We start from the raw sequence: 16,948 nt of genomic DNA on the forward strand, positions 1-16,948 counted from the left end.
CAACCGCTATTTTAGTGGCGTGGTGGCCAAGTGGTAAGGCGTTGGTCTCGTAAACCAAAGATCATGGGTTCAATTCCCATCCATGCCTTATGTAGGATGTGCGAGATCATAGGTCCAACACCTGTTCACGCGTTATGTAGAATTTGTACAATGATGGGTCAAATTCCTGTCCATAGGATTTGCGCACTTAAGATCGTTTCACAACCTTGAAAAGAAAAAAATTCTCTTTTACGGGCGATAATTATGTTCACAAACAATGTTTGTGATGATAATTTGTCGGTAAAGTAAGACCCAAGTTATCAGGAAGAAAGATTTAAAAAGCATCTGCTGTTTGTGAGTCTTTTATTTTATCATCTCTGCTGACAGGAAGTCCTGAGTCTTGTCGTAGATAGGTGACTAAATAAGTGTGTGTGTGTGTGTGTGTGTGTGTGTGTGTGTGTGTGTGTGTTTGCGTGCGTGCGTGTGTGTGTGTGTGTGTGTCAAAGTCCAACTTGCAACTGCGTGACAGTCACACACTGAACTTGGGAGTTTTGTGTGGGTTATCATGGAGGAACGGAAGAAGAAGATTCTATGTGTGGGTCTGGTGTGTCTTGACATCATCAACGTGGTCGACAAATACCCAGAAGAAGATTCTGACAGCAGGTTAGCACACACGGCTAATGCTAGTGACAACAGTAGGTTAGCACACACCGCTATTGCTAGTGATAACAGTAGGTTAGCACACACCGCTAATGCTAATGACAACAGTAGGTTAGCACACGCTGATAATGCTAGTAACAACAGTAGGTTAGCACACACCGCTATTGCTAGTGATAACAGTAGGTTAGCACACACCGCTAATGCTAGTCACAACAGTAGGTTAGCACACGCTGATAATGCTAGTGACAACAGTAGGTTGGCACACACCGCTAATGCTAGTGACAACAGTAGGTTAGCAAACAGGCTAATGCTAGTAACAGCAGTAGGTTAGCATACAGGCTAATGCTAGTGACCACGGTAGGCAAGCAAACAGGCTAATGCTAGTGACAGCAGTAGGTTAGCACATAGGCTAATGCTAGTGTTAGCACACAGGCTAATCCTAGTGACAACAGTAGGTTAGCCCACAGGCTAATGCTAATGACAACAGTGGGTTAGCACATGACTGATGACTGATAACAGAGGCATGTAACCATTCACAGCTCAGTCCCGTAGATTTGAGGTAATAACGTAACGTCACTTTTCTCCACATATTTTTAATTACACTGTACACTGAATATGTGCTGACACACATTACGTTAAAGTAGTACGTACTAGTCAGTTTTTTTGTTGTTGTCATTGTTGTTATACAACAAAATTTCCTTTAGTAGCCCTATGCTGGCCAGTAGCAGCAAGCAACATAAACAATATACAAAATAAAAAAATAGATGAAAAAATAAATAAAACTTTACTAAAGTACAAATAAGATCACATGTGTGCATTTGTGTGATAGGGCAGAGTATGAAGTGTGTGTTTTCAATGTGGTAAGTACAATTTTCAGCATTGTCACTGATCACAAACGGGGCCGCTTTAGTACATAGTGTCCCCTAGGAATAATATCTTATCCCAGCATGCACCTCTGCGAATTAGCAATCTTTCGTGTCAGCACCGATCATTTCTTCCGTGGTATTGATCGTTCATGCGGTGACGTCATCCCCCCTGTGCAGGTGTCTGTCGCAGCACTGGCAGCGAGGAGGAAACGCTTCAAACTCGTGCACGGTGCTGTCGCTGCTCGGAGCGCCGAGCGCCTTCATGGGCTCTCTGTCTGCAGGACCTGTGACCGAGTGAGTTCTAATCAATGAATCAATACGTCCATGTTATCTATGCCTTAGTGATGTTCAGGGAGGTCTGACATCTCAGAGATCACATTTAGGTTTTAGAAACTTCAAAAACTCCACAGGTCCCTGTTTCCTTGTCTCATTTCTCTCTTTTGACATTTTTTCTTGTTTTTGCATCTTCTCCTTCTGCCCTTATCTCCTTGTTTCCTCATATACTTCAACCTTGTTTCTTTCTCTTATTCTCTCTCATTGTTCCTATTCTACTCGCTCTTCATGACTCATATCTTGTCTCCTTTCCCTCCTAATTTCCAAATTATCCTTTGGTTCTCTTTCCTCTTTGATGTTTCCTCTTCTTTACTCTTGTTTTACTTTTCTTCTCTCTTAATTTGTTTTTAATTGCATCCTTTTCTCTAAACATGTCATTGTCTCCTTCTGTGTCTTCTTTCTCTCCCCTTGTTTCCACGTCTCATTTGTCCATAGAGATCCTCACTGTCCTGTCAGTGATATATTTTTTAGGACAAAGGAGAAGTGCAACGGTTCCCTGTTTGAAGCTTTATGGTGAAGGACAGAGGAGACGTGAAACACTTTATTGTCTGTAGTTTTATTTTGGAGGATTTTCAGAAGTTCCACATCGATGTGTCTCTGGTGTCCAAGCACGCTCAGTGTGCGCTTCCAGCTTCCGTGGTCGTCAGCAACATCAGCACAGGAAGCCGCACCATCCTGCACATGAACAGGTGTGCACAGGTGTTTGTGTGTGTGTGTGTGTCTCACTAACTGCTATTTATTTCAGGAACGCCGTCACAGAGCAGCTCGCCCGTTCCACCAATGAGTGGACGGGGACGGTTTTATTTTGGAGAGCTGACACAAAGTGGTTTCCTGTGTCTCTTGTCAGTTTCATCATGGCCGACTTCTCGCGGTGCGCCGTCGATGTCTCTGCGCTGGTCTGGCAGACGGAGGGTCAAACTCCGTCTGCGTGTTGCGTGGTTTGTCCGTCCAGCGGCTCTCGAACCGTCGTGCTCTACGACACGTAAGGAAACACGGCGCCGGCGCGGCGTCCACTGAACACCTCGTCACCATCGATCAGAAGGAGCAACGTATTTACCTTCAGAACCTCAGAGAACAGCTGGTTTACAGCTGAATGTACTCACTGCAGCTTCATAGAAAAGCACATGAGTCATGTGACTCACATTAATGCAGTAGACTCATGTACGTAAACATTTAAAAGAGGCATTAGTGACTGGTGAGTCTTGTTTGGTCACCATAGAAACTGAAAGCGAGGTTCACGTTGCTGAGGTGTTTGGTGGGCGCTGCTTTACCCGCCTGGAGGAACCATGACCTCCTCTTCCTGGTCCTGCTACTGGTCCTGATCTTGGTCCAGATCCTGGTTCTGATCTTGGGGTAATGGCTCACTGCAGAGCGAGACGTTTTGGTCCTGATTGGAATTATCATTCGGATCAAGCGGTCGGCGGACCTTGTTTATTTTTTTAGTTATTTGAGGACATAAAGAACTGTAAAAGTGTACAAGAATGCCGTAAAAGGTGAGGCAGTGACAACTTTATAAATCCTGAAATCTCAATGAATTGTACATTTATGTAATTTAATATTTAAACTTATTATTAAAATATGTATTCATTGGGGCTACCAATAGATTTGAAAAAATCATTAATCGCACATTTTGAAATTCATTAATAGTGATTAATTGATTAATGTTTTTTTTCTAAAGACTAAATCTTACAAGTAATGAGTAATGACTTTAGAAAGCGTGGATCTTAGACACTGTTGTTTGATTGCAGCTTCGGGGTTTTGATTTGGAGTCAACTTTGTTTACTTCTGTCACATCGGAAGACCGGAAATAACGTTGTTACATGTTGCTTTAACTGCATTCAAATATTTTGCCGCATTAATCTCGCCACATTAATCACATAGATGTACGCGTTAATGTTGACAGCCCTATTTTTCATATATTGAATTAAAATATTAGTGCTGTCTGTTAAATGTGTTATTAAGGACAAACCCATTTTAACGATGTTTCAACGATGACTGATGCCTGAAAATGTCAACAGACTTGTCTGGTCGAGTAGCTGCTGAAAGCATAGAAGTAGTAGGCTCACCTTTTATTGGTAACCTAACTGTTACGGTTCATTGTTTCTGAGATAAGACGCCTGACTGCTTTGTTCACAGCAAACTTGAAAAAAAGAAAATATTTAGTCATGGTTTAACTGCACTATGGGCTGAGTCCTTGTTTACCTGAAATGTCCACTTCATCATTTTATTTTGTACCGCACTGTTTGGCACTATGGTTTTTCAGTAAAATAAATGATTTGCATAAAGCAAGCCAATCCACTTTTCCATGTTAATAAGAGCATTAAAATTAAGAACAAAGTATGGGAAAAAATAAATGAAGGGACATTTAGAATAGATAAACATTTGCAATTAATTGTGATACATTTTGTATTAACTGACATAAATGCGATTAATCATGATTACATTTTTTTAAATAATTTGACAGCACTAATATATATATATATTTTAGCTCAACATAATTTTACATTAAATGTTTAGTTCAGGCAGCAGGAAAGATCTGATAAAGACTGGAAAGAGTAGAAACCGCATACCATTTATATATATATATATATATATATACATATACCCCCATCTCTGCAGTGGTTTAATTATTGTTTAATTGTCTTGATTCATTTAAAGTCTCTGATGTTTTAAAACAACCATGTTTGCGCTGAAATATACAAAAAATGTTCTGTAATTAAACAGGTTTTAATCTTCCATCAGTGGGGAGTTTACTTTTAAAATGATCAAATCTAAACAACATGTAAATGTGTGTTACAAAATGCCCTTAATGAGGAAAGGTTTGATTTTGTCGATTTTAAAATGCTTTGGAAGGGTACTCTTTGCACTTTAATCTTGTGAATGTAAATAAAACTTTTCATATTCAGCAACACAACTCAAAGCTCTGATTTTTAATCATGCCGACGGAAACGCATCTGACAATCATCTGTCACATGACCAAGTTAATTCAACCGATTAATCAATTTGAGATCATCGAATGGTTTTAATTCCTGATATTGTTGTGTGGAATGTCTTTTGTGGCCCGATGATGATCAGCTGTTTTCATCAGCTTTGATGACTTGTGTGTGAAGAAGCTGTTTGTGGATCATCTTCATGTGAAACGTGACCTCTGACCTCACTGTCCATCAGGGACCTCCCTGAAGTCACAGCGGAGGATTTCTCCAAAGTGGATCTCCATCAGTTCAAGTGGATCCACTGGGAGGTGAGCGGCAGCACCTGAGACCTTGGACCTGTCAGATTGACCCGTCTGAAAGGAGCAGCAGGTTTTACTGCTAGATGTTTGTGTTTAAACTCCTGCAGGGCCGTAACGCCGAGGAGCAGGTGAAGATGATCCAGAGGGTTGTGGCGTTTAACGCCACGTTGCCGCGGCAGCAGCAGAGAATCACCGTCTCCGTGGAGATAGAGAAGACCAGGGAACCGCTGTATCAGCTGTTTCCTCACGGCGACGTGGTGAGAGTCTTTTGGGGGGGGGGGGGGACATTCTTTACACAGGAGGTCCGTGGCGGGACGGGTTGAGACAGGTCACCTCGGGTGTTGACGCCGCTCTCGTCATTCCAGGTGTTTGTCAGCAAAGACGTGGCCCGACACTTCGGCTTCCTGTCGGCGGCAGCTGCTCTGAAAGGGCTCCGCGGCCGGGTGAAACCGGGGTGAGCGGCGGGGTCGGGTCCACGGGACTCTTTTGAGGACACGGTTGTGTCTCCGGCACAGTTCTCTGAACCGTCTCTCCATCTCTAATCTGTCTCTCCCTCTCTGACCCGTCTTCCTCAGGTCTGTCTTTCTGACCCGTCTCTCCCTCTCTGACCCGTCTCCCTCAGGTCTGTCTTTTTGACCCGTCTCTCCTCTCTGACCCGTCTTCCTCAGGTCTGTCTTTTTGACCCGTCTCTCCTCTCTCTGACCCGTCTCCCTCAGGTCTGTCTTTCTGACCCGTCTCTTCCTCTCTGACCCGTCTCCCTCAGGTCTGTCTTTCTGACCCGTCTCTTCCTCTCTGACCCGTCTCCCTCAGGTCTGTCTTTTTGACCCGTCTCTTCCTCTCTGACCCGTCTCCCTCTCAGGGCTGTCCTAGTGTGTGCCTGGGCAGAAGAAGGAGCCGATGCTTTAGGTCCTGACGGTTCTGTCATTCATTCGGACGCGTTTCCTCCTGAAACTCTGGTCGACACTCTCGGAGCCGGAGACACTTTCAACTCTGCCGTCATCTACACGCTATCCAACGGTGAGACGTTAGCTAGAGACCAACTTGTACTGCTTTTATTTTGAAAGAAAAGCAATGACCCTTCCTTTCCGGGTCGAGGGGCAGGGATTTTGTTCTCTGAACTCAGACCTGGACCCTGTTCCTCGTACGCGGTTCAATTAAGTCGATCAAATGTCCCATTAGCCGGCTCTAATTAACGAGATGATTGATGTCAGGCTGCCTCGGTTCCTCAAAGGCTGATCTGTGCCTCGTTAATTAATCAGGATGATCGCATGTGCTCCTCCTACTTCACAAGGCGGAAGAGTCGATCACCGAAACCATGATTTTCACACAACGGCAAAAAAACTTAACTTATCCGTGTGTTTTTTTTCTCCATATTTTGGTAAACAATAAATAAATACCTTTTCCCCCCCGTAGGTGGAAGTTTGCAGGACGCGCTGACGTTCGGCTGCCGAGTCGCTGGCAGGAAGTGCGGTTTCCACGGTTACGATGACATTGGCAAATACTTTGGCAACTCCAAACAGTGAAGGATTCATGATGATAGTCTAAGGTTGATAATGATGGGTTAAAATTAAATATTGATTTTATTCAGCAGTGAAATTACAACATATTTTACTTAATTAATTTACAATTAAGACTAATGTGCTGTAGAATAATTACACCGTTTACTTTTCTTGCCAAAATTATCTCCTATGTCAATCTTTCTGAAACCCAGAAAAGGTTTAGTTCACAGTACAAAGAAAGAGGATAACGCTCAAACTGTAGAAACATCTGAGGTTGTCATCTACACTGCACTCCTTTGATTCTTAGCTTTTCAAAATAAAAGCCTTAGACGCGTGGGCTGCATTGCTGCTTACAAGCAGTATCTGAAGGCAGCTACCTGCGGGAATGGTGGAAGAACTTTCCTTGTTAAACTGTGAAGACGTCTATAGCTAGTTGTTCAGCTCTGAAGACGGTGATCTGGTTGTCTAGGTGACAGTGGTACCACTTTAAAAAGCTATTTAAAGTTGCAACTTTAACTGTAATCGTATCATTAATATTTTATTATAAGTGATCTTAAGTTGATAATAAATAAACATAACTATTAACAAGCTGCTAATAAAGGGTTGATAAACTGGTGTCTGGAATGCAGCGACTTTAAATGAACTAACATCTTGTTAATATCAAATCATCGCTGTATTGTTGTTTTTTTACCTGATGAGAATAAAATGTATTGATCCGACAGAAACATGAAGCTGCTCTACTTCTCTTGATTTATTCTGCAGGATTTATTGGTAAAGTGAGACTTATGTTTCTGTGATGCTCAATTAGTCTTACAACTTGTACAAAAAAGCAAATTGCGAGTTGTATTTCATTTTTATTGATGTTGTTAATACAAACAGAGCTGCATATGTGAGCTGTTATTAGAGAGCCAACTGATACCTTCTCACCTTTTTACTGTGTCAAAGAAAATACTTTAAAGTCTGTTTTTTGGGAAGAAACCAAAATGAATGTCCTCAGCACTTTAGACCTTTGCCTTTTTTGCTCACAGGTCAACAACTTCACACACATAATATCTCATAGAATACGATGCACCGCTGCAGACCCAACAGTGTACAAAGGAGTTGAAAACATCTACAGCAGAACAATTATCTATTAACCCAGAAACATCATTCAGTATATTGTTGAGAAATGCAGACGAGGAACATTTCAACACAAGATGAATACTTTCAGTTTTAAGTACAACACTAACATACTTTTACAAGTAGGGTTTTAAATGCAGTACTTTAACGTGTGGTGGAGTATTTTCACAATGTTTTGCACTCGTACTTTTTACTCCAGAAAAAGGACCTGAATACTTCTTCCCCCGCTGCTGGTTTCACTGATCTACACGGTCCCAGGTATCAGAGGAGCAGAGAAGACCGTTAGCAGGGAACATGGAGGTAAACAGTGTTTGTATTTATATATGTATGTTCTTCATGTGTATGTTTACACTGTGATGGTTTATGGGCTACCTGTGATCATTTCTCTCAGTCCTTTGCTGAAGTGAAGATTCGCTCCGATCAAGATGAAACCCTGCAGAGATCAACACAGCTGCAGTCAACACCGGGAAACACCACGTCACATGACAGAACTAGAGATCCATAAACTCGAGAAGTAGAGTCATTTTCTCAAAGTCTTCTATGGCAGTGTTTGTCAACCGTTTGTAGTGGGTCGCGGGCCATTGCATGGAGAAAAAAAAAATTATATTATAAGGATTTTTTTGAAGGGACTTTCTCTAATGCAGCGGAGTGTCGGTGTTTTCCGGTTTTCAGTTGCCCCCTGGTGGTCACTACAGAGAATGCCTAAACACTTCTGCTCATTAATTGCTAAAAACAACAACATGGCGACAACCCAAATCCAAGATGGCGGGAGCCGAAATGGTGAACTAGAGGCTTTCGTTACCCATGTCCCCTTTTTGTTAACACGTAAGGGGCGGAGCTTATGACATATACTGGAGCCAGCCACCAGGGGGCGACATCAGTGTCTTATCCTCCACACTCAGTGCACGGATTAGATGTTTGAACAGACTCACGTTGTGATATTCAACTACTTCCTCAATGAAATCCACCCCATCAGCCAGAGGGATCCGAACTCCTCTCTTTGTCCAGTCTGAACACACACACAGATACACACACACACACGCACACAGAGCGTTGTTCAAGGTAAAAATGTAAATATGAGCTAATGTTTCACAGGTGATGGACAGGAGATTCTTACTGTTGATCAATGGAACCACAGACATCTGCAGCATGGTCTTCAGAGGAGCCTGCAGAGGAATCAGCTGACAGACAGGCAGACGGGTGACTTAAACATTTTACCTTACGTTTTAAAACTATTCACATAACCTTAGAGTTGTAACTCACTGCCAGAGATTCCAGCGCCGATTGATTGGAGAAGATTTTAAATCTAAAAGAAGAAAAGTGTGGCCTCGGTCATTTATTGTTACTGAGAGGAGCTCATGACACCACAGAGAGGCGACCTTCTATCGGAGTATCTACTTAAGTAGATATTTTAGGGGATTCTGAACAACCTTCAGTAACTGGAAAGGCCGCACACATCTAGAGAAACGTGTGTTGTTTTTTTAGACATGCATACACCTTAAAATAGTCTGACTGATCACGTGACAAGGCAGCCAATCAAAACAAGCGAGAGGCGGGGCTTTACGGTTTCTCCGCTAACTTCCTGTCCAGTTGGGGGGGGTCGCGTGGTGGTTGGAATGATTCAGTGCCGTTATGGAGCTCCTACTGTTGAGTTGGGGGGTTAGGGTTAGGTTTAGGGTCATTAACTATAGTCTCGCCATAGTTAATGACGTTAATATCGATCTTCATTCCTTTAGCATAGAAACAGGAAGTTAGCGGTGAAACTATAAAGCCCCGCCTCTTGCTTCGCTTGGATCAGCAGCCTCAGTCGAGTGAGACAAAACTAGAAAGCTTATGTCGTTGTGAGCGTCTGTGTTGGTGTGTACCTGCGGAGGTCAGCATGAATGGCCAGACGTTTTCCCTTCATCGAAACTTTAGCGTGAAACTTAGTTTCCTGCAAGAAGGAATTAATTAATAAAAGGTTGTCCATAGTTTGGTTTTATTGTGTGTGTCTGTGTGTGTGTTTGTACCATCGTCATGCTGCTTAGCTGGACCGGAGGCTGACCCGGAGGCAGTACCATCACCTTGACGATGGCTGTCATGACAACGGTAGCCCCTGACGTCTTGATGGAGGTTTTCGGAGGCGAGTTAACAGCGATCTGCAGAGACATTGGAGCGTCCACCAGAGCCGGGTTCTGAGGAGGACATGGACGTGAAGAAAAGTAGTGAGTAGTAAAGTGCTGCCGTGTCTCTACTGTCTCTCCAACGTGTCCCTCCAGTGTCTCTACTGTCTCTCCAACGTGTCCCTGCAGTGTCTCTACTGTTTCTCCAATGTGTCCCTCCAGTGTCTCTACTGTCTCTCCAACGTGTCCCTGCAGTGTCTCTACTGTCTCTCTAACGTGTTCCCGCTGTGTCTCTACTGTCTCTCTATTGTGTCCCCCGCCTGTGTTCTGGGTGTCTATCTGCTCACCAGCATCAGGATGGATCCGAAGTAGGTGGTCTTCAACAACACCTCCAGGTCTTTGGGCATCTGAAAGAGAACACAAACAGAAGCCCTGAGGTCAGACCGGATCAGGCAGGTTCTTAGGAGTGAATCTCAGGGCGAGTTTAGGGGGGGGGTCTGCGGTTTGACCTTCTCGTTGAAGATGTGCATCTGGAAGACTCCCGCTCTGTAGTAAGAATTCAAGCCGCTGTCGAAGAAGTACTCGGACAACGCAAGGTAGACCATGCGGTCGTACTCCCGGATGACCGGGTCCACGGCGTAGTTCACCAACGTGCTGTTTGGGTCCGACAGGTCGAAGAACATCCCCTGCACAGAGGACACAAGCGTTAACCTCCTCACCACACCAGAAGACCACGAGACGTGTCCTCAGAGGAGGCGGCCTGACCCGGAAGTTCATGTCGAGGCTCCTGGACGTCACTATCGGGTCGTCGATCAGAGAGTAATCAATGCCGATGTACTGATCGACCTCCGACCTCACGGGGATCGTCTCCAACATCGAGTTCACGTGGACCAGAGCGGCGTGATTCAGAGCGGGACAGATCTAAGGGACACACGGAGAGACAGAGAGACGCGTCAGAGAGACAGGTAGAGGGAGGGATAGGTGAGAGACAGACAGAAAGATAGATGGGTCAGCGACCGACAGACAGGTGGCAGGTGAGTGACAGACCAGTGACAGGGGAGAGAGAGACAGGTGAGAGACGCACCTGTTTGTTGAGGAGGAAGCGCATCCCTGTTGTCAGAAAGGTGGCCAGGAAGTCGTAAACTTTCCTGAAAGACAGAAAGTGTCGACAGACAGCTGTTGATTGGCCAATATTGTCATTATGTATTACTACAATTCTCCCATTGACCTTAGTAGCAGTATCGGTGTGTTTTACCCCAGCGTTCCGCTGAACTTTGCCCTCATTTTGGAGATTTTGGCATCGCAGGTGATGTTATTGATCTTCAGTCGTCCCGCGTCGTCCCTGATGAGACTCAGAGCCGTGTTGATGTTCACTCCCTCGGCCGACGCGTTGATGTTTCCCGTGTCGTAACTGAGCAACAGAGAGACGTGTCAGCGATGAGGCGGACCACTTCCTGTGGCCACCGCGTGGCGCCGGATGGACATGAGCGCGTCACGCGTCATGCCGCTGTGCATCGGGCGGATCAAAAGTGTGACTTCCTGCCGCTGTTTCCTCTTATTTCTCCTGTTTCTTCTTATCGAGAACAAAAAAAGGTCAGTGCGGCTTGGACGACGCAAAGGGGAGTTACGGCCCGTCGCCACGGCAACGCCGTTGTACAAAAACACAAAAGCTCCAGGATTCCTTGAGATTTATCGAGTGTGAGGAGGATCCATTGAAGCGCTCTGTTGAGTTCAGAGATTCTTTGAGGGTAAAACGGCGTATTTTGACTTGACCGATTACATCAATGTACATCTACATTAGTAGGAAAAGTACTTGGTGGAGTCCAATAAAAATCTTCTGTAAAAGAACTACAACAAGCACTAAGCAACAGTAATGTGTTCTATAGCATAAATATATAGATTTATAGAGATATTTTGGTTATTTTTACGCTCTGTGGAAGCATACTAATAATAGAATGAGCTGATATTGTTCCTTTGAGGAACCATCGGAGGCGTGTGAGTGTCGGTGTCTTCTGCGAGCAGAACTAACAAGAACCAGTAGAGGATCTGACGGTGGAAACTCAGCGAGATGGACGAGTTCTGGACGTCGAACAGCAGGCCGACGTCGGGGATGAACTGCAGCTCGGCGTGAGTCAGATTCAACTTGGTTATCTTCACGCTGAGGACACACACAGGGAAGAAACGGGAGGCATCAACACACACATTCACAGACCACGGTGTGACTTTAAACACAACGCAGCGCCTGTACTTGGTGATGGTGTACTGGAAGCGTCCCTCTGTGCCCTTCATCTCCGGCATCGAGATGTTGCTGAGCTCTTCTTCTACAAACTTCTGCGTCTCAAACTTCACTGGAGACACAAAAACACAGAAGTACTTAATCCACAAGACGTAGTACTCAAAGTACTGCAATAAGTACGGATTTCAATCTAACAGTTTAGATTGGTATTAGGGCCGGGACTTTAGCGCGTTAATTACGATTAATTAATTACAATGTGAATTAAGATTAATTAATTACACAAAAAATAACACATTAAACATTTTTAACGCATTTTTACACTTATTTTTTGCACCGCGGAATGTTTCTCACTGGATGAGTTTCGGAGGACCGATTATACTGGAGCACCAACTAGCGTTCATGACTTCAGACAACAACAAACCACAGTGAACATGAACGAAGAAGCTGACGAGACCGTGTCGGGTGGCCCCGTGAATGGAAAATCTTATTATAATAAACACACGGATGGAAGCGTCGATAAGAGCGTGGTTGTGTGCAAGCTGTGCAACAAGGAATTCACATCGAGCCTCAAGTATCACCTCAACGCAAAACAATTAGCAGCTAGCGTGGACGTACAAGGACCCACACCCAACCCACACTGCACCAGATGACTGGTTTAAGGACCAGGGTAACTAAGTCCACGTCTAAAAAAATAACCAATGTTCTGTACTTGAAAGTATTGGGCTACTTAAAAAAAACCTAGTTTACAGAAGGTCTACTTACCTATAGGCTACCTGAATTTCTGAAACTACTATATTTCTAAATATGCTATTGCTACACTTGTCTGCTGGAATTGGTTGAACAAATATAAAAATCCATGTGAAAAAAATTACTTCTCACTGTTCTCAGGTCAAATATTTATACAATTAAAATGCGATTGATTTTGATTAATTAATTACAAAGCCTCTAATTAGATTAATATTTTTAATCGAGTCCCGGCCCTAATTGGTATACATTTAAATTAAGTTTATATTAGTCACATGTTCAATATATTTCTACAATTGTTGCTCCCTCTGGGACTTTACTCCAAGAACTAAACAGAGTACAGATACAGTCCAAATATTAGAAGGGCGGTATTACAATCAAAACTCTCTTCTGGATAATAATGAAATTAATTTACACATATCTAGGCCTTTGTCAGTAATTCTGATTTTGCAGCCGGCTGGTTCATTGGCGGCCATGATGGAGGACACCAGGAGGAAGAGGAGGGACGATAGAAGGACGGTCATCCTGGGCAGGAACATCTCAACCTGAAGAAGAAAAAGAAGATCAGCTGCCGGATTCAGCGAATGTGGTTGTGTCCAGTTGGTCCTAGCTTCTAGCTTCTATAGCTTCTAGCTTCTATAGCTTCTAGCAGGTAAGTTCTACAACCTCTAGCTTCTGTAGTTTCTGGCTCCTAGGTTCTATAACTTCTAGCTTCTATAGCTTCTAGCAGCTAGGTTCTATAACCTCTAGCTTCTGTAGCTTCTGGCTCCTAGTTTCTATAACTTCTAGTATCTGTAGGTTCTAGCTTCTAAAGCTTCAGGCTCCTAGTTTCTATTGCTTATAGCTTCTAGGTTATATAACTTCTAGCTTCTAGGTCACTGTCCACGGACAAACTGTCAAACTGTGAGCCGACAAACTATCCACAAACACAACTTTTCCAAGACAAACTGTCCTCGGCTGTAAAGGAAAAGCCGGTGAGATGAGGTCAAAGGTCACAATGAGCAGGCCGATCTGAGGGGTTTGGACTTCCTCACAGCTGAACATTTTCTAGGACCGTGTTTTCCACACAACCACAACTCAACTTGAACTGGAGTTACCTCTGTTTCACAACATCCCCTTCTTCTTTCACCGTTCTCCCCCTCCTCTCCCCCTTTTCTTCCCTCATCTCCCCTTCTCTCCCCCTCTTTTCTTCCAGCAGTTTTAGGGCGGGGCTTACTGTGATTGACAGGTCACGGCCACTACAAGAGAGTCTGGTTTGTCTTTGTCACTTGGTCGCAATTCTAATTCGGTCACTTCTTTTCACTTATTGCAAATAAACAAAGCTGAGTCCAGTTATTCTATGCAGTCTATGACTATGATCCCATGATGTCGGTTGGAGTGAAGTTTTATTATTTAATATAATTTTAAAAGGTAGACGTGGACCTAAAATCCACTGTGTGTAAAAACAGTGTTTTTGGCTTGTGGTGAATGAAATTAAATCTGATTGCTACAGTTTAAGTAAAAAAAACAATACTTAGCACCAAGGGAAATATTTTATCACAATGACCTTAATGTTAACAGCGGAAACACAGAGTTTTATTGTACTGCACCCCTCAGATGTTGTGATGTGATGTCATTAATGTGTTTGATGTTATGAAGCAGGATGAAGCTAAAGGATCAAATGTAAGCAACATTGTTTAAATGGATTCATTGTGAACTAAAATCCCTCAGTGAGAGTTTCCGAACAAAGTTCACGAGGAAAACTGATGTCTGTGTGAAGAACACAAAGATGAAGAAGGGAATATAACATACACATGTCTTTCATAAGTAAACATACACACCCACTTTAATTATCTGGACTTAAGCTTCAAATAGCCTTTGAAAAACAGAAAGTCCTCACACAGGACCACACACACACACACTAGTCTGTAATCTGTGTGTTTAATTACAGCTCAGGGCTGACAGCCAATCACCCTCCAGCTACTGCGTCATCCACATCTGGACATCTGCTAGCAGCTAACCTTTAATTAAATGATGCTCAGTTCAAAGACTCTCTGACCTCTAACCTCATGTTTTAAACTGCAGTGTGATTTAATGAAGCACATATGAAATAAACAACACTCACACTTCGTAACTTAATGAATTACTATAAATCAGCTACACCATATCCAGCAATGAAGTACTGCAATACCCTAAATAAATACTATTCTACTCAAACTAAAGTACTGTTATAAAGCTCTGCTGAACAAACCGAAAGTTCTACTACACAACAGGAAAGTACTGCTAATTATTACTGAAGTACGTCAATACAACGGTAGTGTTATACCAGACTTGTTGCCATATAACATTTAAATATTATTTTACAACAATAAAGTACTCCAATTCAACAGACAGCTACTGCTGTTTGAGAGTAAATTACTCCTAATCAGCAGTAAAGTACTGTTACGCAACAGTAACGTCCAAATAATGCTACATTTTAAACGAAGGATTTTCCTTCTTACTCAATATACTTTAAATAATCGTCTGAGAGCTTCTTCAAATGACGACACCCTGTAATTAGATCGGTCATGAAGTATCGAATGTGAAAAAACATGAAAAATAAAGCGACAGAATCCCCCACATAAATGTTCCCCCCTCCAGAAAATATCTTTATCTCTGACATCCATCCCGAATGAAAGTTCATGTATCCACTCAGAGATCCTTGGATAAGGTCTCCTCTCTTCAGAAGGGGTCTGGTGATAGTTGCTAACATATTAGCATACCTTCAGTGGGGAGCTATAAAAACGCATCTGTACAGAGAACGCGGCTCCAATACTCCAAATTTAAAGAGCAAACAGGTGAAATCGACAACATCATTTTGGGCTGAATCATGCACACTGGACGCAGCCATCTTGGATCTTGAGGTCAGAATTTAGTCCAACTTTACAAATTAAAAATTCAGATACGGGCGTCACTCCAGTTGCACTTTGTGACTGGAAACTAAAAATCCTCAAAATACAACTTGGCAAATTTGAACAAAACTAGCAACTACAGACACACATAATCCTAAAGGCCGAACTAAAAACCAACGCTTCCAGTTCTGCAGAGCGCTGATGCTTCATGTGTTCAAGCCTGCGTTCTCTGTAGTGACCACCAGGGGGCGACTCCTCTGCTGCCAGAGAAGTCTATGACAAAACGAGTCTCCTCCTCTCTTGATTTATTCCCTCAGTGAACATTGTCAACGTGAGTTTATGGTCTCAATCTCTACAATGTGGGGACGGCCGTAATCAAAGATGATCACACACAGTATACACATTTTAAAGGTACAGCATTTTTAACTTTAAGTAAGATGACAGTAGATAACACCTCATCACACCTATTCAGTTAACAAATGGATAACTGTAACCTGTAGGCTATTCTTTATGTCGCCACAAAATTAACATGTTAGCATCAACAGATCACCGATCCACCGATACACAGGAGGTCAGGAGAAAACAGAAGGCACACGCACAGGTTCATGTGAAAACACCTCACAGGAAATACACTCAACTCTACGGTTCAGCTTCAGTACTCACCTGTCCATTTCAAAAAGACCAATTCTGTCTGTCTGTCCGTCTCTCTGCCTGCCTCTCTATCTGTCTGCCTGCCTGTCTCTCTATCCGTCTGCCTGCCTGTCTCTCTGTCTCTCTATCTATCCGTCTGCCTGTCTGTCTCTGTCTGTCTGTCTCTCTACGGTTCGAGGACCAGCTGGGAGTGTTTGAATGATGAAACTCACAGATCAGCAGACTGTAGGCGGAGCTTCTGACGGTTCTCTGATGTGTTCTCCTTCCTCTGTCTCTGTTGACACTGACTGTCCTCTCCCTGTGGAAAGCTTTATCCCAGGGGACTGACTCCTCCTCCATCTCTTCCTCCCACTCTTCCTCTTCCTCGTCCCCCTCGTCCTCCTCCTCCTCCCACTCCTGCTCCCCCTCCTCCTTATCCCTCTCTGTCGGAGAGTGTATTTCACAGAGAAGTTAAAATTCAGACCGTATGTGTGTAAAAGGGGAAATTGCAGCCGATATGATGACATTAACAAATTTGACTCAAAAAATTCTGAAGGGTTCATTGTGTTAATGATAATATATTATTAATGATCATAATACTATATATATTTATGTTGACCTCATTGTGTCACTGAGAGAATCCACTTTCCACGAGTCCTAATGTACTATGTGTGTGTA

At 43.3% G+C, this 16,948-nt stretch overlaps 2 protein-coding genes and 1 non-coding gene across 10 annotated transcripts; 2 read left to right on the plus strand and 1 right to left on the minus strand.

Annotated features, from left to right (window-relative positions):
* The first annotated feature begins 16 nt into the window (after positions 1–16).
* Positions 17–88, plus strand: trnat-cgu (transfer RNA threonine (anticodon CGU)). Its single transcript has one exon. It is a non-coding gene; the product is annotated as a tRNA-Thr (tRNA).
* Positions 89–441: 353 nt separating this feature from the next.
* On the plus strand, positions 442–8,865 carry khk (ketohexokinase). Of its 7 annotated transcripts, XR_005121676.2 has the most exons (11): positions 442–642; positions 1,683–1,799; positions 2,393–2,527; positions 2,686–2,820; positions 5,007–5,079; positions 5,178–5,327; positions 5,436–5,524; positions 5,930–6,087; positions 7,888–7,988; positions 8,080–8,202; positions 8,784–8,865. XR_005121676.2 is itself a non-coding variant. In XM_037491049.2 (9 exons), the coding sequence occupies exons 1-9, from the start codon at positions 545–547 to the stop codon at positions 6,591–6,593; spliced, it is 1,065 nt and encodes a 354-aa protein (XP_037346946.2). In that variant the 5' UTR covers positions 442–544; the 3' UTR covers positions 6,594–7,317. The 7 variants fall into 7 exon arrangements, 6 of the variants coding, with proteins under 6 accessions (XP_037346946.2, XP_062419713.1, XP_062419714.1 ...); XM_037491049.2 differs by lacking the exons at positions 7,888–7,988; positions 8,080–8,202; positions 8,784–8,865 and adding an exon at positions 6,484–7,317; XM_062563729.1 differs by lacking the exons at positions 7,888–7,988; positions 8,080–8,202; positions 8,784–8,865 and adding an exon at positions 5,693–5,786.
* Positions 7,548–16,797, minus strand: pltp (phospholipid transfer protein). 2 transcript variants are annotated; one of them, XM_037491045.2, is made up of 16 exons: positions 16,504–16,797; positions 13,186–13,315; positions 12,039–12,138; positions 11,820–11,948; positions 11,046–11,201; positions 10,875–10,938; positions 10,556–10,711; positions 10,300–10,476; positions 10,138–10,197; positions 9,698–9,862; positions 9,554–9,621; positions 8,952–8,994; positions 8,806–8,869; positions 8,621–8,697; positions 8,061–8,121; positions 7,548–7,932 (listed from the first exon to the last, which is right to left on the minus strand). In XM_037491045.2, the coding sequence occupies exons 2-16, from the start codon at positions 13,307–13,309 to the stop codon at positions 7,925–7,927; spliced, it is 1,452 nt and encodes a 483-aa protein (XP_037346942.2). In that variant the 5' UTR covers positions 13,310–13,315; positions 16,504–16,797; the 3' UTR covers positions 7,548–7,924. The 2 variants fall into 2 exon arrangements, with proteins under 2 accessions (XP_037346942.2, XP_037346943.2); XM_037491046.2 differs by lacking the exon at positions 16,504–16,797 and adding an exon at positions 16,304–16,456.
* Positions 16,798–16,948: the final 151 nt, after the last annotated feature.

The sequence above is a fragment of the Pungitius pungitius genome, chromosome 8, assembly GCF_949316345.1.
Source record: "Pungitius pungitius chromosome 8, fPunPun2.1, whole genome shotgun sequence".
In the NCBI taxonomy this organism is placed as follows: Eukaryota; Metazoa; Chordata; class Actinopteri; order Perciformes; family Gasterosteidae; genus Pungitius; species Pungitius pungitius.

Bases quoted from the DNA above. Each gene is read 5' to 3' on its own strand.
- khk (XM_037491049.2), top strand. From the start codon at position 545: ATGGAGGAACGGAAGAAGAAGATTCTATGTGTGGGTCTGGTGTGTCTT. The intron at 2,528-2,685 runs GTGTGCACAGGT...GTCTCTTGTCAG, and splicing joins ACCATCCTGCACATGAACAG to TTTCATCATGGCCGACTTCT. The intron at 2,821-5,006 runs GTAAGGAAACAC...ACTGTCCATCAG, and splicing joins ACCGTCGTGCTCTACGACAC to GGACCTCCCTGAAGTCACAG.
- pltp (XM_037491045.2), bottom strand. From the start codon at position 13,309: ATGTTCCTGCCCAGGATGACCGTCCTTCTATCGTCCCTCCTCTTCCTC. The intron at 8,870-8,951 runs GTGAGTTACAAC...CCTGTCTGTCAG, and splicing joins CGGCGCTGGAATCTCTGGCA to CTGATTCCTCTGCAGGCTCC. The intron at 8,122-8,620 runs GTGAGTCTGTTC...TGATCTCTGCAG, and splicing joins AAGTAGTTGAATATCACAAC to GGTTTCATCTTGATCGGAGC.